Source organism: Calidris pugnax, unplaced genomic scaffold, assembly GCF_001431845.1.
Source record: "Calidris pugnax isolate Ruff unplaced genomic scaffold, ASM143184v1 scaffold113, whole genome shotgun sequence".
NCBI classification, from domain to species: domain Eukaryota; kingdom Metazoa; phylum Chordata; class Aves; order Charadriiformes; family Scolopacidae; genus Calidris; species Calidris pugnax.
Window position 1 is genome coordinate 1,166,061 of NW_015090879.1, and position 21,195 is coordinate 1,187,255.

General features: G+C 50.7%; 2 protein-coding genes across 6 annotated transcripts in view; both read right to left on the bottom strand.

The window, feature by feature from the left end:
* Positions 1 to 3,303: 3,303 nt before the first annotated feature.
* On the bottom strand, positions 3,304 to 19,416 carry LOC106890544 (CUB and sushi domain-containing protein 2-like). The gene is made up of 15 exons (XM_014946448.1): positions 19,413 to 19,416; positions 17,497 to 17,673; positions 16,507 to 16,686; positions 15,101 to 15,274; positions 13,764 to 13,937; positions 13,319 to 13,392; positions 12,576 to 12,687; positions 10,559 to 10,738; positions 9,939 to 10,004; positions 9,003 to 9,164; positions 8,348 to 8,460; positions 7,509 to 7,596; positions 6,228 to 6,366; positions 5,495 to 5,669; positions 3,304 to 4,914 (listed from the first exon to the last, which is right to left on the bottom strand). The coding sequence occupies exons 1-14, from the start codon at positions 19,414 to 19,416 to the stop codon at positions 5,510 to 5,512; spliced, it is 1,803 nt and encodes a 600-aa protein (XP_014801934.1). The 3' UTR covers positions 3,304 to 4,914; positions 5,495 to 5,509.
* Positions 19,417 to 20,255: 839 nt separating this feature from the next.
* The window catches only part of LOC106890635 (CUB and sushi domain-containing protein 2-like), a 291,319-nt gene continuing 290,379 nt past the window's right edge, over positions 20,256 to 21,195 (bottom strand). For all 5 annotated transcript variants that reach the window (XM_014946585.1, XM_014946584.1, XM_014946583.1 and 2 more), the window contains one exon: positions 20,256 to 20,471. In XM_014946585.1, the coding sequence (XP_014802071.1) occupies positions 20,290 to 20,471 (182 nt within the window). In that variant the 3' untranslated portion in view covers positions 20,256 to 20,289. The remainder of the gene's footprint in view (positions 20,472 to 21,195) is intronic.

Genomic DNA, 21,195 nt, shown 5'->3' on the forward strand with positions numbered 1-21,195 from the left:
AGCAAGAACCCAAGAGGACATACCTTAAGAAGGACACTAAACCCCTTTGCAGAAGACTCCAGTGCCAAACCCCAGTGGCAATACAATGCCTGGAAACTGAAGGATTATCCACTGAGCCGAACCTGCAGCCAGGGCCATCTGGCCTGTCCCCAAAGGACCCAAACAACAAGGGTACCTTGTGAACTAGAAGCAGAAAGGACCAACAACAACCTACTGGGAAAGCTTTGTGGAGCTCCAAGAGGTGGTGACCATCTCTCCTCCCTTAGTGGCCTCTTAAATCCAGTAAGAACACTATTGGTGCCACAAAATTCAAAGTAAAACACATCTCAGGCTCATGGTGCCCCGAACTGGCTGTCCCACACTCCAGCACAGCCCGACACGTGGCACAATCTGCTGAACCCTCCCCAAAGACACCCCCCCTCCGTCCCACCTTCCTGCCAACCTTACTTCAAGTAAAGCAGCCGAGGCCAGAGAAGAAGGAAACGAAACCAAAAAGATAAAGCGCCTGTGATGTGGAAGAGACAAATAAAAGGCAACGTGAGAGCCACAGAGAGCACATCAAACTCACACCAGCGCTGCTGGCAGCAGCATCAGGACATAAAGATCGTGTAACACCCTTTTTTTAAAAAACAAATTTTATCAATCAGTGCCGAGACACAAGCTCATTGCAGACAGTCATCGGCAAGGGGGAGAGGGGAGGCATTCAGCAGAGAAAGCAACCTAATTAAAGCAAATTAAGGCATCCTGGAGCAGAAACACACGGGTGCAGGGCTGGGAGGGAGCATGAGAAGATGGGGGACCCCGTTATCCCACCGAGCTCCACGCCAGGGGCATCTCCTGCCCCCCTCACCAGAGCTGACCCGGCCTGATAAAACCTGCTGGAAAAGCAAAATGATGAATTCTGCACAGAGAGGGGAACCGGCTCAGTGCTCTGGGAGGGGGCAGAGATGTGTAATTATTTCCTGGACCTCATGGAGTTGGGCTTGAGTGAGGAGGGAGCTACTGGCCCTGCCCAGGGCTGGGGGAAAAGCACTGGTGTGGGAACCCCCAGGGTAAGGCTGACCCCAGGTCAGAGCAAACCCACCCCAACAGACTCCACTGGGGAGAGCAGAAATGAAAACGCACCTGTTTATCACTGAAAAACCCAGCAATCTCAGATACTCTCAAGAAAACGTGACAGGAGACACGTAACAACGTACTCAATGTCCCTTTCCAACCAGAAAATTCTCTGCCAGGTGAATTTCCAGCTTAAAAAGCAACACGAATTCAGCCCCAGACCCGGATCAGGAGAGATGTTACCAGCACTTGGTCCCACTGGGGCAGGTTGTGCTCTATTTTTTAGCAACAACCTTGAGAAATAAATCACAATTTCACAGGTTTTGCTTGTTTCCTTTGAGGATCTTGTTTAAATATCTGTTTTCAAAGGGGTTTTTTTCCTGACCTGCCGTGCCAGAGGGTCCGTGAGCTCCCCGGCAGAGCAAGCACCGATTCCTTGCTGGAGGGGCTGGACCACAGCTGGACCACAGCTGGAATAACGTCACATCCCATCAGCAGGGAGCAAGTGAGGAGAGAGGGGGGCACCGAGGGGGACGGCGGACAGATGCTGCCTGGGTTTGGCTCCCTGAGGATGAGCCCGAAGCCAGCCACGAAGCACAGATGGATCTGTCCTGCCTGGGCACCACATCCGTGGGGTCCCCAGGGCGGAGGGGACAGCCTGGGGATGGGGAGAGGGGTTGGGGCTTGCCTGTGTCCTCTGCGTTGTCCCTCCATAGGAGCCAGGACCTGCTTCCGAGCATCCGGGGCTCCAGCCTCCAGCCCGGGGAGAGGGGCTGGTCCCTGCCGTCCTCAAGCCCCCTCCAGAGGGTCCTAGGAGAAACCTCGGGCAGGTCATGAAAAAGGCACCAGAAAAATGTAAGAAAAGCAATGCAAAAATTTATATTTTATTTTAATTCAAAAATTTAAAATAGCTTTCAAATTCCGTAAAGTATGCCTGGACACAATGGAAAGCCTCATATACAGAGACAGATAAATTAAATTGTATATACTGCAGACAAGCCAAGTGTATGTATAGATTACATATTTACACTTTTATGTAAACCATATTTATACATTTTATTACATTTACAAAAAAAAGCTGATCTTCCACTACTGTTTACTACAATAATGAAAAAACATTTACATTGTGTTTTTTAACTGTACAAACTTTTGAGTCATAAAAATATATCTCTGTACAAAAGAGGGATTTTTTTTTCATTTTTTCTTTTTTTTTCTCTTTTTTTTTTTTTTTAAATAGTTTTTTTTCCTTTTTTTTTTTTCCTTTTTTTTTTTTTTTTTTTTTTAAAGATAATGCAAGTCCTCTGGGCACAAGAATGGAGAATGCTGAGTTACCGGGTCCCAGCCAGCTTGCAAAAAAATGGAACAACACCCCCCTGCACTCCCTCTGCTGCTCGGGCAGCAGCAGAAGATGGTACTGAATGGGTTGAAAGCAGCAAGTCTTGCTTAAGCAGAACCTCCCTTTCCCCCTGCCCTGGTGGTACAACATCTCGGGTTGGTTTTACGCACCTTGACACGGGCTTTTCCTGGCTGTCCCAGGGCTGGGTGGGATTCAGAGTGGTCCGAGAGCCACCGTGGGGGTGTGTGTGTGTGTGTGTGTGTCCATCCCTGCGTCCCACTGGGAGCAGCCTCATCCCCTCACACCTTGGAGAAGGCTTTTCTTGAGCCTGGAAAGGTTGGAGCTCTGCTGTTGTGGGGACACGGCGAGGTGTTTGAGTTTTGGGTACTGGAAGAGGAGCCAGGAGGTGTCAAACCCAAACGGCGCTGCCTCGGGGACGTGCTCACAAGGAGCCTGGTCCCTCGGTGGTGCTACGGGGTGGGAGAAAGGGCAGGAAAATGGGCCGTGGGCAGGAATCACAGAATAATTTAGGTTGGGAGAGTCTTTGGGGTCTCCTGGGAGAGCAGCCCAGGAGTCAGGAACCAGCTACGGGCTTGCAGAGCACGCAAAGGACCAGGGGAACATCCTGATCTCCTCAAACCACTGAGGAACCAAACCAGAGACCAGCCTGGGTCCCAGACCCCAGTGCCACCGGGGTCCCCTCTTCTCCTTCTCCTCAGCTTGCTCTGGGGGCCGTGTCCCAGAAGCTGGAGGTGCCCCCCGGGAATGTGGTCCCACAACCAGCTGGAAGATTAAACCATCTCCAACCTGCGTATTTGGCTCGAGCTGGAGCACACCTGGCTGCGGGACACGGTCTGCAATGGTCCAGCACTGGCCCTGAAGCTATTTGACTTGAGCTGGGAGCGCCTGGCTGCGGGACATGGTCTGCAATGGTCCAGCACTGGCCCTGAAGAAACCTTGCACCCACCTCTCGACAATAAATGAGAGCCCCTTTGCCTGCTGGGGGGGGCAGAGGTGGCATTTTTTGGCAGGCTGGCTGTTCAGCAGTTAGGCTGGAGAACGCTGCTGACTCTAAGAGCGCTGAACAAGAGACAGAAGTAAAAAAAAATAATATATATTTGTATATACACACACGCACGCGCGCGCACACACACGGACTAAAAGAATAAACAAACCAGAAAAAAACCCCAAACAACCTACCCTGTGGTTTTCATCAGACAAAACCTCAGCTGACATCAGGCAGGGGAAAGGCAGCGTTTTAATGCAAGCGTGGATGTAAACACCACCCCCTTCGTTTTAGTTTTGGTTTCCCTTCATCTTCTGTAAGAAGAAGCTGCTCCATTGACACGTCCTGCTCCCCCCACCTGCCTTGCCCCCGACTCCAGCGGGTACAAAGGGGCTGCTCGTTCCTGGGCTCCAGCCCGGCCTCAGAAACGGCGACTCAAACCAAACAGACTAAAGCCCCGAACCAACAAGAGCAGCTCTCCTCTTTATGAGAGGAGGACGGTGTCATCACAAAAGCATCGCTCTCTTATAAGGCAGGAAAAATGTCAAGCCGCCTTATCCGCTCCTCAGGAAAGCCAGGGCAACCTTTCTGCCCCTGGGAAATAAAGGGAAGAGCTTTGGATAGAAATTAAAACTCTTATTGCATTGCCATTTGGAGGATCAATATGGAAAGGGCAAAGGCTTTTGAATGCTATTGGGGGAAAATCAGTATTTGTTAGTTCTTTTTAAAGAGGTTTTTGTCCTTTCGTGTCTGTCAGCAATTTTCTGATCAGGGTGTTTGGACGCAGCTAAAATCAGCTGCTGGGAGGGGGCCAGGGATGGGGGGACGTTTCCTTACCAGCCCCAAGAGCTGCCTGGAAGGAACATGGGGCAGCAAGGATGGCCCAAAGGAAAATTAAATACGGGGAAGAGGAGAAAAGCTTGCAAAGTTTTGCTTTTCTCATTGAAAAAGTTCCATTGGGTTAGAAAAAAAACAAACAAAGAAAGAACCCACAAAACCAAATAAAGACAAAGCAAGTACTCGTCCTGTCCCATACCAGTATTTTCCATTAACCCCAACCAGCACCTTCTGCAGCACAACCTGCTTTTGCCTCTTTGTTGTCCAAGCTCTTCCCAAAGTGGGGGGCAGCTGGTGGGACCCCACGTACCCCACTGCTCCCTCCAGCAACATGGAACCAAGAGTGGGCTGTAAAACCCTTCCCATCACCTCGCCTCCCAGGTCCTCCACGACCCCAGGTCTTGACGTTGGGCTGAGACCCACCAGAGGAAGGTGGGAGAGAGGAGCTGTGCCAGAGCAGACCTTTGGCTGGCTTCGTTATCCACGGCAGGATGGAGAGGGCGGGTGAAGGCGAGGGAGGACGACCCAGCAGTCTCTCAGGAGTTAACACAAAGTCCAACGAGGTGTAGCAGCTTCTCCACAGCCTCAACGAGGTTGGGAGGAGGGAGATGGGGAGGGAATGGATGGAGACTAGTGAGGTGAAACACAATCATCCACTAGACACCGACCCCGGAGGAATCTGGGACAATGGGAAAGGAAGGGACAGAGAGAAGGTAACAGTTTGTTATTATACACAGAAATGCTGAGAAAGCCTGCAATGGCTTCATTATCTCAAACTGAGGACATTTCAGTCTAGAAGAGCTCGTTTGAATCACAGGGTACTTCTCTTTACACCATTAAGTTACTCCTAGGTGCCTGTGCAGTAAAACTTTTAAACCCCCTGTTTTACCCTCCTCTGACCACTCTGTAAAATACCCTGGAGTCACGCAGCGAATGAACGATCTCTCTTAAGAGACTCATTTGTTCCTCCACCTGGTGACTGCTCTCACCACGGGGCTATCTGGATTTGCTTTGCCACTGGGTCCCCAAGAGGTGCTGCCCCAACCAGAGACCCAGCGATGGGGATGCTGCTTTGGCTCCTGCAGAGATCTCCTGGGCAATCTGAGCCACTCCGGGGGCTCCTCTGAACCACTGCTTCCACCTAGCATTGTCCACAAGCACCAAACACGGGGAGAACGGTGGCACTGTCCCACTCTGTCCCACTCTGTCCCATTTTGTCCCACTCTGCCCCACTCCCAGGCTGGGTTTCTGCCACTCACCGCGGAGGGACGGTGCTATACAGCCGTGCAGACCGTGCTGACTGTGAACTCTGTCTCGTTGGCCATGATGTCCGTGGGCTGCAGGTTCCGGTCATACATTGGATTTTCAAACGTTGCTCGGACGTTGGTGTTTTCATGGCCCGCGTAGCCATTAAATGGGACTTTTGGTCTTCTCCTGCGGGACGTCAGAGAGAAAATCCAGAGAGGTCACGGCTACTGATGGTGAGGAGCCAGAACAGCCCTGACAACACGTCAGTGGAAAGGAAAAAATCTGCTTTTGGAGAGGGCAGACACCTGGGGACACGGCAGAAGGGATCTATAGGAAAATCTTTGTGGGTGTGTAGCACAGAAGCTCCCTGTGCTCTGCTCTGGCCTGAAGGGTGCTCCCTCTGCAGTGACCAGCCTGCATGGGGCTTTGCAGCACATTTCCACTGATCAGGAGAAATAACTAATCTACACCACATACAAAGCCGGCTTGAATGCCCAAGTATGAAATTTACTTTGCCTTATCCGACCTAATGTTGCCACAAATCTTATTAATGGTCATAAAGGCCCTCCACGCTCCCCCTCCTAACACCCTTGCCCCTCCACACATGCTGGCTTCATTATTTTTTCACCTCCTGAATTAAATGAGAAACCAGGTGTAGGGGCAGCGCTTTTAAGTCAAGCTCACAGATATTTCCATCGTTGCCCTGGTTTTGTTTCCCCTGCTGGCATCCTCCCCGAAACCCACCTGTGTTTGTAGAGATAAAGCACAAACCCTGCAATAATCAGGGCTATGAAAGGCACAAGAATGGCAGCTGCCACAGAACTGCTGTTGGATGCAAAATGGTGTCCTATTGATTCCGGATCGTTTTCCAGCATGCTGATGTCTGAAACACAGCAGAAGGAAACACATTTCAGAACACCGCCACGGGAAACGGGGTTTGCTTGAGTTACAGGTTACATCATCAACAACCGAATAAGCTGGTCAGGAGTGTGGCTCTAAAAGGTCATCAAAAGCTTCTGAGCTGCACGAAGAATGGTTTGGAGAGCTATCCTAGCTTAGACATCATCATTTATTTAGAACTGCAATTAAAGAGAGATGTAAATAGATTTATCTTACCAAAATGCTCAAACTTGGATGTTTAAAGTTAAGCTTTAAGGGAGACTTTCAAAGGCTGTGATAATGAGCATCTAATTCTCCATAAAGGTGACAAGACTCCAGGGTCAGATTCCAAAAATCCTAAGAGACTGAAGAGCTCTAGCCACATTTTAAGAGGTATTTGGGAGCTTAGAGCTTGGGTTGTGTAAGCTCTCAAGTGCCTCTGTGATTTCTGAAACCGAGATGGAGACACGTTTTGTGGTAGCAATGGGACTTGGGCTTTTAGGTCAGACATCTGGCAACACGGCGAAAAAATGCATTTAGGTGCTATTTGTAGCTCCAAACTCTGTCTTTGAGCAGAAACCTGTTTATTTAAATGCCTCACTTTGCTCTCAAATTAAAAATTTTGTCCTAGCGTTGTTCGTCTCCCATAAATCTTACACTGAAGGGTTTAGCCCTTGGCAGAACATCCAATGTTCAATCTATTTAGTATTTAAACACAGGGGCAGAGCTGCTCCAGCCCTTGTGCAGGGAGGAACGGGAGGTGAGGAAGGAGCAAGGTGCAGGGTGGAAGTGCTGCCAGGCCATGGGGACCCCCCTCTTCCCTGTGCTCTCTGCCTCAGATGTGAAGGAACAGAAGCTGTTTCAGATGCCACCATCTCCCACCCCCCTGGGGTACAGAGACCTGAGGGCACCCAACTTCTCTACCCCAGTGGCTGGTGTGGAGTTTGTGAGCTCTCTTCTAAGTGGAGCTGGAAAGGGTTAGGTTAAACCTGATGGTTCAAAAGCATCTAGAAAGATCTGGTCCAGCAGGGTTGAAAATAAAAGGCAGGGACAGGAGAAACGTTCCCTGTTTGAAAAACCCCACTACCACCAAAATCTAGCTTTTTAGCAATCGAGGGAAAAAAGTACAAATCAGAGGGACTTTACCAAGTCTCTGGAGGCCAAACTGCCCGAAGCCTTTGCCACGCACAAAGCCCTGGTACACAAACGTGCCGCTGGAGGACTCCGACGAGACCTGCAGTGACAGGAGAGCAGAGACCAACACATCTCTTCAACCCCCCGTCGGGACTTCAGCACCCACCTTGTCACAGCCTCTTGCAGCTTCACACGTACCATTAATCTCATTCAAATCCCCAGAAAGCCGTGGGATTTTTTTAAGCAGTCTGGCTGCCCAACAACTTGTTAAGACTCTCATGTCTCAATGGAAGATAAAAAAAAAATATATCTTGTTTGCAATAAACTACAGAACACGTTGCTAATTCAACAGGGATAGCGAAGGCTCTGGGCTACAACTGGTCACGGGTCAATCAGATGCGTGTTTCTTCTAAGCTCCAGTGGATCTCTTAAGGGCATGGGAAATTACCAGACACGGAAATTGGGGTGAGAAGTTGACTCCTAAGGGAAGATTAGCTCTTCTTGCTTGATGTTTAACAGATATAAACCGTTAAAATGGAATTAATCATGTTGGTTTCTCCTTCAGTGTTATGTGGAAGCCTCACAGATTTAAAACCACAGGGCAATAAAAAAACCCCACACAGCTGCAAGGGAGCAAGGCAGAGCTGACTGTCATGTAACGTTATCTCACACGCTTGAAGAACACCCTGTGTCCCCTTCAGGCGAGAAGGTCACCAGGGGACAGCAGCCCTGTCCTGCCACCAGCTAAAGGAGTCATCCCCTCAGCTTCAGCGAGGGAAAAGCTGGGGCTGTGACAGCCACGGGAGGAGCTGTGTGGGTGGACAGTGTGTATGAGGTCCCCGAGCACTTACATGTCCATCTAGAGCCCATTTATCGTTTTTGAACTTGTTGGCAAAGATCTCCACGGGCCCCGTGATCTGGTAAACCTGGAGAAGCAGGTGCACGTCTTCTTTCTTGTAAACACCTGAAAACAAATAACTTTTAATCACTACATCACAATGACTCTATTTGAATTTGAAGTAATTAACTTTCTACTTGAGAGAGTAGAGAAATCATCTCATCATCTTACAGGAGACAACTCATACTGGGAAACGCACCACAAACATGATCCCACGTCCACTCCCCAGGACATTGAAGACATTTTGCACGTGGGAAGAGACTCCACCGTGAATGTGCAAGTTGTGTTGCTGGGTCAGTAACAACCCAGGGCTCCGTGAAGAGCAGGAACACTCACATCATTTAATTTGGTTTGTCTTGGGCTACGAGTCCCCAGCTCCAGCACAAAGGGATGGACGATGGACCGGGAAGCCTTTTCAGGCAGAGTCAAAGCAAACTCGGGTCTATGGTTTTGTTTGTCTTGGTCCAATCAAAGATTGGAGACATAAACCTGGGTGGTTCTGCAGAGCTCAATCAGAGCATCCTCATCACAGAACATGTGGCCCCTCGCTCTGTGAGGCCACTTCTGAGGAGTGTAAATCCCCCCCAACGGCCAGGGCGCTCCCTTACCCGACACCTGGAGCTCCACGCCGCTGTGGTCTATCAACGTGGCGTTGACTTTACTGGTGGTGGGGTCAAAGCTGGTGACAGACAGCATGGCAGGCTGCTTCTTCCCCATGTATTCGTAGGAGCCTTTCCAAAGGGAATTCCTCGCAAACACATCAGCAGGCACTAGAAACCACAGTGATGGGGAATGCGGAAAAACAAAGCGCGTTGCCATTTATTTCCTTTTTTTTCAGAAATCAAAATAGAGCAAATTTCTTTCTTTCTTTGAATTCACAAATAAGGAAATTTCTTTCTTTCTTTGAATTCACAAATACGTATTTAAATATCTCAAAATCCCACCCACTTTCTGTGTTATCATCACTGAGTACAAAGCCAGAGAGAGGAGAACAAACAAGCTGATGACTTTAATTTTATTGTTTTGACAAAAAATGCCACTGAAATTTTAAAAACCAACCCAATTTTTCTTAGGAAAAATTAAAAAACACCCCATTTTTCTGAAAAAAAAAAAAAAAAAAAAATTTAAAAACCACCCCATTTTTCTGAAAAAAACCCACCATCCTCAAGGGCTCGAATCTCTGGAGAGCCCTGGAAGGGCAGCGGATGTTGGTGCCCAACTCCCTTGGGGCTCCTGTCCGTTCTCCAGCAAAGTGTGGAGAGGACGGAGCACACGGGCTGCTCTCAGCAGCCCAGCGCTCTAATGTAAAACATCCTCAAGGGCTCAAATCTCTGGAGAGCCCTGGGAAGGGCAGTGGATGTTGGTGCTCAACTCCCTTGGGGCTCCTGTCTGTTCTCCAGTGAAGTGTGGAGAGGATGGAGCACACGGGCTGCTCTCAGCAGCCCAGCACTTCTGAGATCTGCATGAACTGCTGGGTCTCTGGGTGTCCTGGGGACAGGATGGACCAGGAAAGGTCCAGGTCCCTACTAATGTGTCCCACGTACCTGAGACCTTGGCGAGCGGTGGGTCTCGCGCGGTGCCAACCGGCCTTCCGCTGGGGCGGACATCAGCTGGAAGAGAGGGGCAAAACCAGTGAATATTGTGGTGTGTGACACTGCTGAGACACTTCTTCTCTGCTGGTGGCCATAAAGGAGCAGGCCTCCGGCTGGCACCGCTCGCACATGTAACGCGGCTGCACGTCCCTGTGCACAAGGGCTTTGCACGGGACCCTGCCCAACCCAAAGCTTTCATTTACCATCCTCCCCCACCATCTGCCCCAAACTGGTGTCCAGAGAGAGCTCCCACGGCAGCCACACAGCTCTATTTCAAGATCAAACCACTGTGTGCTCCTGAGCTAAGACTTTGAGGTGGGTAAAAGGTGGGTGAAGTCAAGAGCAACCTTTGTCTTGTGCAGATGCTTCTAGACCCCGACCCATCAGGCAGAAAATCCCCTCCTCGCTTCTCCCTGGGGATCTGTGCAGGACCCTGTGAGAGCTGAGGTCTCTACAGCTCCAACATGCACACACACATGTGAAACTCTAAGAAAATAGGTGTTTTCTCTTGGGCTGCAACGCTCCCTTTTAAGGCAAACACAGAACGGGGCGGTGCTGCTCAGGGCTTTTACCCAGGCAAATGGGGGGTTTTCCTGTCCAGCTGCCATCTGCTTTGCAGGTGCGATGCTCGGATCCCCCGGTGAGATAGAACCCGCTCTGGCAGGAGTAGATCAAGGTGTAGCCCAGAGAGGGCAGATCCAGAGCACCGACGTTGGCATGGGAGGGGGTCTCGGGCTGCTTGCAGTGGTGAGCTGGAAAGCAAAGGAAAACGGAGATGAGAGACATCCATTCGTACACAGAAAGGCAGAAGAGGGACACCGTGATGTCAGCAGGGACAGAAATCTCACAGAAGAGCTTTCTTCAGAAAAGCTTTCTCTGCTGACAGAAGGAAAAATGCCTGAATTTTTCCCAGCAGGATGAACTAATGAGACTGTTCTTCCCGTGCTTGGCTGGCTGCTCTCTCTGGCTAAAGCTCCCTTCACTCCTCTCCAGCTTCCATGAATTGAAACTCAGGCTCTGCTATTCCCCACGTTTTAAGGGGAAAAAAAAGCGCCAAACCCAAATGATGCTAAAGACACCTTTCTCCTTCAACTCTGGCCCCAGCACTGTGTTCCAGGTCCATCTGCAGACCAAAAACTGCCTTTACAGGGCATCAAGACCCGGTAAATTAAGCCAGTGATTCCAGTGAGTGCATTCCCGATCTGGTTTTGTGTAATCTCTCTTCATGGGACCAGTATCCTACTAATACTTGCACCTACCCATCCACAGGCTCGGACAGTAAGTCCTCAGAAGCGTGCAACAGTCATAAATTCCTATAATTGCTCAATAACTTTCAGGATTTGGCCACAGAGCTGGAAGCTGAGCTTGTCCAGCTGCCACCAGCGCGAGCCTGTGCCCACACGGCTCTATCAGGCCCCGCTGTAAACGTGTCACCACTTTCCTTGAGAAGTTACGACACAAAATGAGTAAATCAGAGAGCTGGGGAGCTCCCTCTCACCCACACTGTAAATTTGCCCTTCCCACAGCTCTCAAACTGCTCCTGAATGAAAACAAATCCTCGGCAGCCTTCATGAGGTATTATCTTCATCCTTGCTTTACAGAAGATAAAATATAAGACCCAGAAAGCTGGAAGACTAACCCGAACTCACATGGTCTGGGAGCCCCGAGCCCATGGCCAGGCTCAGAGGTAGCACTTCAGTGCTCACCAGCAGCAACTGCATCCAGCTTGGGGTGGAGGATGGAGAAGGCTTCACACAAAACCTCAAAGCACCAGCTCAGCAGTCCTGGCTGGCCCTGTTAAGCCAAAACCATCTTCTACCTCCATACACCTCATACCAGGAGCAAAATCCCACCTGAAGCCACATCCCTGCAGCTTTTGATTCAGCAGAGAGGAGCCCGTGGACGTGGGGACACGCTCCCAGCACCCAGGGGAGCGGTGGGGAAAGGCAGCTCCTTCCAGAGCATCTGCTGCCCTCTCCCTGATGCTACTTGGAAGAGTTTTTAAACTCTTGGGTCAGGTTTGTTAGTGGAAAAATATCTCGTCAATAAACCACCACCTCACAAGGGAGAGGAAAAAGCTTTTTAATACTTAGGATGCAGAGGCCATGATGGATATCACCACTTAAATACATTAAATTAAACTCCTGGTGCAGCAGGGAAAAGCTGATGGACAGCTTAAAAGAAAGAGCAACAAGTTATTAAAGATGAGGAGAAACACTGCTCTGTCAGAGAGCCCTTCTGGCTAAATGTTAACCCTGGTCCCTGGAGAGAGAGCTCACGTCTCGGCCATCAAAAACGGTTTCAGAAGCACAAAACAAAGTCTCACCTGAAACTATGTCTCTGAGGAAGGGACAAGTGAAAAAAAATCTCATCTGAAATCAGAAACAGCTGCTGGTGTAGTCATGTCAGGAGAGAAGTGATTGTGTGATCTCCCTTTTCTTCAAAAATATGTTTTTCTCAGAGCTCCCCCCCCCAAATTACCAGCTCTTCAGAGCCAGCAGTTTGCACAGTGAAGCCCAGCACCAAAGCAAGGTGACAGCAGGGTCAAATGTCCCCATTTCCCGTGGCAAGGCCTCCCCCAGGACTTACGGACGCAGTCCGGCTGCACGCCGCTCCACGTCAGGTTGGGGAGGCAGGTCCTGGTGGTGGAGCCCTGCAGCAGGTACCCCTTCTGGCACTTGAAAAAGATGATGCTTCCCACCTGTTTCCACCAGAAACAAAACAAGTTGATTCACCCAGTGCTTGTAACACAAAAGCACTTCCATAATTCCCCATCTCCTACGCCCCAGAGAGGGCAGTCGCCTGCTTTCTGCCTGCGCCGCCCCGTGCTGTGCTTAACAAAGTCAGGCTTGTGGGGTCTCAGTATTAATTAAAAACTCCAATTATTTCATTAAACCCCCAGGATTAAGATAACTAATTAGCAGCAAAACTGACCCATCCCCTCTGTAACAGGAGCAGCCGCGTGGAAGGGGCAGGGGGGGCTGTGGATGGGGCACCCCGGGGAATTGCTCCGGGGTCCTTTCTCCACCAATTTCATACCCTACGGGAGCTGGGATTAAGAAAACCACCCACAGAATTTGGTGTGAAAATGAATGGAAATTACGTCCCCGGTGTGAATACTAATTACACTAATAACTATTAATTAGCACTGCAATTAATATCATAAATAAGGCACTGCTGGTTAATCCCACACAAATGCGCTCCGAGGTCTGAGGGAGCACGCCGGGATGTCCTGCTCCCGGGGGGACACTGTAATCCATAGGGATTCAGACAGGGACTGACCCCAGTGGTCTCGGGGGGCAGGCGAGGGGACCCCAGTCCCGTGGCCCTACCTGGTAGCCCTGGGAGTTGTTCTGCATGCCAAAGAGAGGGACGCCGGGGTCCGCGCAGGTGGTGAGGCTGGGGTCTGGGGGAGAAGAGCAGAGACAGGGCTTCAGAGGAGCTGCTGGGGAGGGACAGAGGCTCTGCCTTCCCCTGCCCCACACAGACCCTGCTGCGCCTTCGCAGGGAGACAGAGCGTTTCTCTACAGAAGGAAGACACGGCAACGAGGGAAAATACACGGATCTTTTTTGTTTCTTAAATCCCTGACTGCTGCAACATGAACTAACCAGAGGGAGGGAATGTAAGAAGGTAAGAACATAGATCCCGTGGCAGGGACAACTCTCCTCCCTTCCCCTGTTCTACAGGCCATGAGTGAAGCACCCACCCCACCGGGGCTGTGCCCTCCACTGCCACCAGCCACCACCAGCACCGGTGCCCCCTGGACCCCCCCTCACCTATGCAGCTGGGCTGGGTCCCGCTCCACGTCCCGTCTGACTGGCAGAACCTCCGGGCTGATCCCACCAGCACGAGGGGGGCCAGGCAGGAGAAGGAGACGGAGGAGCGGTAGGTGAAGCCTCTGTCCTCCCTCCTGCCCTGTGCGGGGATCCCCGGGTCTCCGCAGAACACGGCTGGAGGGGGCAGAGAGACACCCGGGTTGGGAAGAGCCTCCTCCAGAGCAAACAATGTTAATCAGCTAAAGATGGGTCTATTAACGGCCCAAACCTCACCACTCCCTGCCACCAGGCTCTGTGATTGACGAGGGAATTAGCAGTGGTGGAAGGCGTTGCTGGCTACTTTTCCTTGTAATTCCCTCTTTTTGTCGATTGCCATTAATTAACTTCCACCTTCTCTCCCATCTTTTCTTTTCTCCGTTTTTTCCCCTAACAGCATGCTTAGCTTTAAAATGTATCTCTAATTGCACGATGTCAAATTGCTATATGGTTCCATGTCACACAGAAAGCCCACTAATTATACAAGATCCAGGGAAAGGTGCAAGGAACACAGCGAGGGCTTTGTATGATTTAATATGAAAATGGCTATTGTGCAGCTGCCAGCCATTCAGCCAAGAAAAGAAACTCAAATCTGCCTTTATCATTATGAGACATTTAACTAATTTTTTTGCATTAGCTATTGTATCAAGCACACAGGTTTCCACTCAGCCAAAGCTCTGCCTTCACAAAACATTCCCAACTTTTGCTGTGACAACACAGTGTGCCCTTTGCCAAAAGGTTTATTTCCTGCGGTCTCTGGCAGTTTCGGGAGCTCTGATGGCAGAAGGCTCAGTCACTGGGGAGACACGGGGACAAAGAGCCAGTTTTAGTGCTGCCTGGGTGGAGGAACACGCAAGATCTTCAGACTTGTTGCAAATGCAACCTCACATCTCCATTTCGAGGTGGAGGGACTGACTGCATCCCCACGGCCACTGCTGCCTCCTCGTTAGAGATGGCAAATCAAGACCACCTGCAATTTGGCTGCTGTCGGAAGCAGGGAGAACATTCAGACTTTTGGCTTCAGGCACTCTAAGCATCATCAGCCTTTTCTCCTGGCCTGAAAATCTCCCACCAGCTCCAGTGAATGCAAGACTTCCCTTGAGGTAGAAAATGTAGTGACCAGATATTTAACTTCCCACCTGCTGAGAATGCTCCATCCCCAGCTTCACGATAAGGCAGAGCTGATGCTACAAATGAGCCACACGGAGACCGTGTGGGAGACAGAGCATCAAAAAACCGTGTTTCCATCCTAGTCCTCCAACCCAACTCCCAGGTGAACTCGTGGATGGCCGCCTACTCACGGAAGCACTGGGGGATTTCGCCGCTCCAGGTGCCGTTGCCCTCGCAGGTCAGCACGGCGGGCAGGGAGAGCTGGTAGCCCTCCAGGCAGGCGTAGCTCACACTGGAGCCCCAGCTGAAGTCCGAGCCCACCACCTTCCCGTTGGGGATGGCCTGGGGGGATTTACAGACGATCGCTGGAACGAAGAACAAAAGCACACTCGGTTCTCTCGACTCCTCAGCGCAGTTATTTCCATTAACAAGCAAATTCATGTAGGATCAAAGTTAGAATCTCCTCTCACAGAGCACCTCCTGGGACTGGCCTAGCAGGGGGCTGTACTAACTTTTCCAGCTGTGTGTGCAGTTGTAAACCTCAGGATTTTACTTTGAAGATCAGAGTTAACGAAATCCCAAATCTCCAAGTCAGATTTCTGAGTCGGTGCTCATTTCCAGCCGAAGGTAAGGATCCAGCCTGACTTAGAAAACTCATCTAAGATTCCCTGAAAGATTCATACATTTTGGACAACCTGGCTGAGTTTCAGATTAGCAGTTGAATCAACAACTAGTCTGTATTTCATCTGCTCTAGAGTATTTTAATATGACATTTTTGCAGCGCTTTGCTTTTCAGCTCAGGGGAGCGCTGGGAAAGATGCTAAGCTCATGCAAATCAGCCCGGCCGCCAAATCAGACTCAGGCCACTTTCTTTATTATTCCTGCAACATTAGCTCAGTGGAGAGAATGAAAGAGGAGGGTAAGAATTGCTGTTTACAGCCTCTAAAGGAACTGGAGTATATTTGGAAGTCTCTGTGTGGTCTGCATTTATATCAGATTCATGACAGGTGAATTTTCCAGGTTGCTAAAGAGGTACACAGATGCTGCCTCCAGCCTTATCTACACTTGGTGGGCGAGTAAAACACTTGCAGAAGAGATCCAGCCTGTCCTGCAACTGCTCTATTATTTCCCTTTCCTATCTCTGAACTACAGAGGCAATCTCAGAACCGAGAAATAATGAAAGGAGTTGGCAGAAACATTTTTCAGATTCTAGATGATGCCAAAAAGGGTGTGCTTGCAAAACACACTATTTCATTCGAGTTTGATCTGAGTTCTTTGTGAAGAGTAAGTCACTTCCTTCTCCGTGCTTCACTTTTCCTTCTCTACTTCAAGGATAATAGCAGCTGCCTCCCTCCCAGGCATATTGTGACGACTGATAGACCTAAAGACAGCAAGGTGATCGCGCTGTGTTGATAAAATTGCCTAAGTGCCATAAACTTAGCGGGGACAGATTGGCTGATGGGGCTGAGAAAGTCCCAGGTGGGCTCCAGGGACGAGGCAATAGTTGCTGCCCATCACCCATCACCCATCACAAGTCACAAAAGGTCTGGGGCCTGTAAAACTTCCATCCTCCAGTTCTCACAGCAACCGCTCTTACCCTTGCAGACAGGTTTGGTGCCATTCCAGGTTCGGTCCTTCGTGCAGGTTAGAGCAGATGCCCTGTCTGACTCCATCATGTACCCAGGTGTGCACTGGAACACCACTGTCTTATTGTAGGTAAAATCACTGCCCAGCCTAACGCCGTTGGCTGGCACACCTGGGTCACCACAGTTGATCACTGCCAAAGAAAAAAAAAAAAAAGAAGCATTTCTGGCTGACCACCCCTTGTCTCACACTTCTGGAGCTGCAGTAACTAGAGACCTGATGGTCCTGAGTATTTTCCAACGTGGGATGTAACCCTCTCATGGTGGAGAGGGGGGCATTCATAGCACAGAGGATGCGGAGCACGGTGCCAGCTGTGGAGCAGGCTGGGCTATGGCACCAGGAGAAAGCTCTGCTGCTCCTCAGTGGAGTGAGCAGAGATCTTAATGGCATATTAAGACCTTGCAAGAGGAAGTATTCACACGCATTAGACATTACAGAAAGCCTGGGTCAGTTGCGGGCTGGGCGAAAGACAGTCTGGCCATGGCAGCCCCTCCTCTCTTTACCCCAGTTACTGTCTCTTTATGTAAGGCCACCGTCATCCCTGCTCCTGCCGTGGGCACCGCAGGTGGGAGCCGTGGGGAAACCCAACATCTTCATCCAGGGCTTTGGGGCAGGAGCTCTGCCCACACAGCAGCAGGCAGGAACGCTCACAGCCCTGGAGAACCCCTCCAGGGTGGCTGACATCTACTCGTGAAAGTCATTACAGAGCTCCCTTCATCCAACCGGAAAAAAAACAACCCCAAAGCAAGAGTTTTCCATTAGATGCTCGCGGGGACTGCAGGCTGAGCGGCTGCTGCTGCCACCAGACAGTTTAGCCGAGTTTCTCAGCGTGACACACGTGTGTGCACGTCCACAGCAAGCAACCAACATGCCCTGACAACCCGTCCCCAGAGCCTGGCACCATCGTTCATCTCTTCTTCCAGGAATCCATCCCGGCGCTCACCTGTACACTCCGGACTGGTCCCGGTCCAGGTCCCGTTGACCGTGCAGTGCCTGCTCAGCACTCCCGTGGAGTAATAGCCCTCCCGGCACTGATAGATAATGGAGCTGGAGAAAATCAAGCCGTCGTTAAATATAACCCTCGCGTTGCTGGGGGTGCCTGGGTTTCCACAGGATATAACTGGAAAGCAAAACGGCAAAGTTAAAAAACAAAACGAAACAAAAACGACCCCCCGCCCAACCCTAAACCCAAAGCTTTTACCCTGCAATTGACTGTTCTCAATAGAAGTCAGATTAGCTGCAAAGCCCCTGGATCAGCTCAGGCAGAACAGGCTCTTCCCTGGAAAATCAGTTGCATCAACCCACCAGGGTCCAAAGAGCCCACTCCCCAGCTCAAGTGAGGGCTGCTCCTTGCCAGGCACCAGGCACCACGTCCCAACCAACCATCCCTGGCTGGGGACTGAAAGATCTCTGTCCCTGCAGCCAGTCGGTCCCCAAATCACCAGCCCCTCTCCCGGGGGATCCCAGAGTTCACCAGCACGGCCAGGGCTGGGAGCGCCCTCCTCCTGCCTCCTCCGGGCTGATGGAAGAACTTGTGTCCAGAGGCATCATCCCAGCTCTCAGTCTCACATCTGCTCCTACAGCTTCATAAAGCAAGTGGTGCCAAGCCTGGAGTCCCTCCATCTCCCAGGATTTTGGGAGCCTGGACCCGAGCACCTCGCTTCACCTCTGGGAAGCTGACAACTTCACAGCCTTCAAAGGAATGAAAGCAGCTCTGGAGCTGCAGCTCCCCCACTGCTCACTGCCCAGTTAGATCCAGTTCTGCTTCCAGAGGAGGCAGAACAGTGAGGGAATACAATTATAGGTTTGTCAGCGCCCAAGTTTTATGTCTGAAGTACCTCAGCACCACGGCAATAAAAGGGCATCGCAGTGAACGGTGGCGCACGAAACCCTGTCACGACAAAATAAGCACCTGCAATAATTGCATCCAGCCCTCATTTACTCTGAGATTACAGGACATAAAAGAAAATCACAGGAATCAAGGAAAAGTTTAAACCGCGTGCTCCCAGGTCTTTGGCAAGGAAACTCCTGCTCCCACCACCCCCAGGAACGTGCCACGATCTCGGCAGGAGATCGGCCTGTGCCTACATGAGGTGGCCCGTCCCTGCCCCGGGACTGTCCCCAGCCAGGCTCTCCTCGGGGCAACGCAACGTCAGGCCCCAGCAGGAGAAGGACGAGCAGAGGCCGCCGAGGCGGGGAGAGGAGTTTTCTTCTGCCTCACTGCTCGGTTTGGTGACAGGCTGTTAACACCTGAGCTCGTTGGAGCCATCGCTGTGTGACAGGAGGAGACTAATCACCGTCCGGGGCTGCGTGCGCAGGAGCTCTGCGTGGCACCGGAGCCAGCCGAGGTGCGTGCTCCTTACACATTCCTCACGCAGCCACCATCTCCGTGACACACGGTGTCACTTCCCAGAGATGCTGGGATAAAAGTCAGATGCTATCAACTCGGGAAAAAAGCTCTAAATTACCATTTCACCGCCTGCCCATACATCAGCTGTTCTCTCCTGCCCAGCCCCCTCCACCCATGCGTGTGGCCAAACACACGCAGATGACCCAAAAATGTGACTTCTGCGAGTACAAGGAGACTCAGGGAAATGGTTTAATCACAGCGTGCATCAGCTGTGACCTGTACTAGGCTAGATATAAAAGAAGCCATAAATGTAAGGATGAAAGGTTTGAACTTTTAAACCCATAATTTAAATATAAATAGGAGCTAATCATGCAAGTGAGCAGTAAGCGGGTAAATAATTCCCCCTGGCTGCAGTGGGAGATGTAAAATAGATGAGGCCCCAAAAGAAAACTGTTTTTTGAAGAGGGTATAAATCCTAAAGACCCTCTAAGTCCCCTAATCATACTCACTCATGTCTCCCTAAGAATCTCAAACCCAACCACCTTTAAACCGAGCAAGTTTCTCCCCAGGGACCACCACTGGCCAAAGTGTTATTGGCTGGAGCAGGGCCAGGGGCAGGTGCTGTTAATTATCCTACACTTCAGGCTCCTGCAGCCCTGCACAGCAAATCCCTCCCTGAACCCCACGAGAGGGGCTCATTTTGGGGCCTTTCCTTCAGGCAGCACCAAGAAAAGGCAAAATTCTGGAAGGAGCCACAAGCCCCACTCTTCAGCAAAGCTGAGGGTTGATGATGGTCCACGTCTGACCACGCTCGGGTGGTGTGTGAATACAGCATCCCCCACATCTTCCCATCCTCTGACCTAATCCTTATGGCCATCGGTCCCTCTTTTGGGCTCTGCTGCCCTCTGACCACCCACACACCAGGGAAAACCTCCTGCCGGAGTATGCAAGATCTTCAGACATTTGCAAACGTGACCTCACATCTCCGTTTCGAGGTGGAGGGACTGACTGCATCCCCACGGCCACTGCTGCCTCCTCGTTAGAGATGGCAAATCAAGACCACCTGCAATTTGGCTGCTGTCGGAAGCAGGGAGAACATTCAGACTTTTGGCTTCAGGCACTCTAAGCATCATCAGCCTTTTCTCCTGGCCTGAAAATCTCCCACCAGCTCCAGTGAATGCAAGACTTCCCTTGAGGTAGAAAATGTAGTGACCAGATATTTAACTTCCCACCTGCTGAGAATGCTCCATCCCCAGCTTCACGATAAGGCAGAGCTGATGCTACAAATGAGCCACACGGAGACAAACGTTGGAGACAGAGCATCAAAAAACTGGGTTTCCATCCTAGTCCTCCACCCAACTCCCATGTGAACTCGTGGATGGCCGCCTACTCACGGAAGCACTGGGGGATTTCGCCGCTCCAGGTGCCGTTGCCCTCGCAGGTCAGCACGGCGGGCAGGGAGAGCTGGTAGCCCTCCAGGCAGGCGTAGCTCACACTGGAGCCCCAGCTGAAGTCCGAGCCCACCACCTTCCCGTTGGGGATGGCCTGGGGGGATTTACAGACGATCGCTGGAACGAAGAACAAAAGCACACTCGGTTCTCTCGACTCCTCAGCGCAGTTATTTCCATTAACAAGCAAATTCATGTAGGATCAAAGTTAGAATCTCCTCTCACAGAGCACCTCCTGGGACTGGCCTAGCAGGGGGCTGTACTAACTTTTCCAGCTGTGTGTGCAGTTGTAAACCTCAGGATTTTACTTTGAAGATCAGAGTTAACGAAATCCCAAATCTCCAAGTCAGATTTCTGAGTCGGTGCTCATTTCCAGCCGAAGGTAAGGATCCAGCCTGACTTAGAAAACTCATCTAAGATTCCCTGAAAGATTCATACATTTTGGACAACCTGGCTGAGTTTCAGATTAGCAGTTGAATCAACAACTAGTCTGTATTTCATCTGCTCTAGAGTATTTTAATATGACATTTTTGCAGCGCTTTGCTTTTCAGCTCAGGGGAGCGCTGGGAAAGATGCTAAGCTCATGCAAATCAGCCCGGCCGCCAAATCAGACTCAGGCCACTTTCTTTATTATTCCTGCAACATTAGCTCAGTGGAGAGAATGAAAGAGGAGGGTAAGAATTGCTGTTTACAGCCTCTAAAGGAACTGGAGTATATTTGGAAGTCTCTGTGTGGTCTGCATTTATATCAGATTCATGACAGGTGAATTTTCCAGGTTGCTAAAGAGGTACACAGATGCTGCCTCCAGCCTTATCTACACTTGGTGGGCGAGTAAAACACTTGC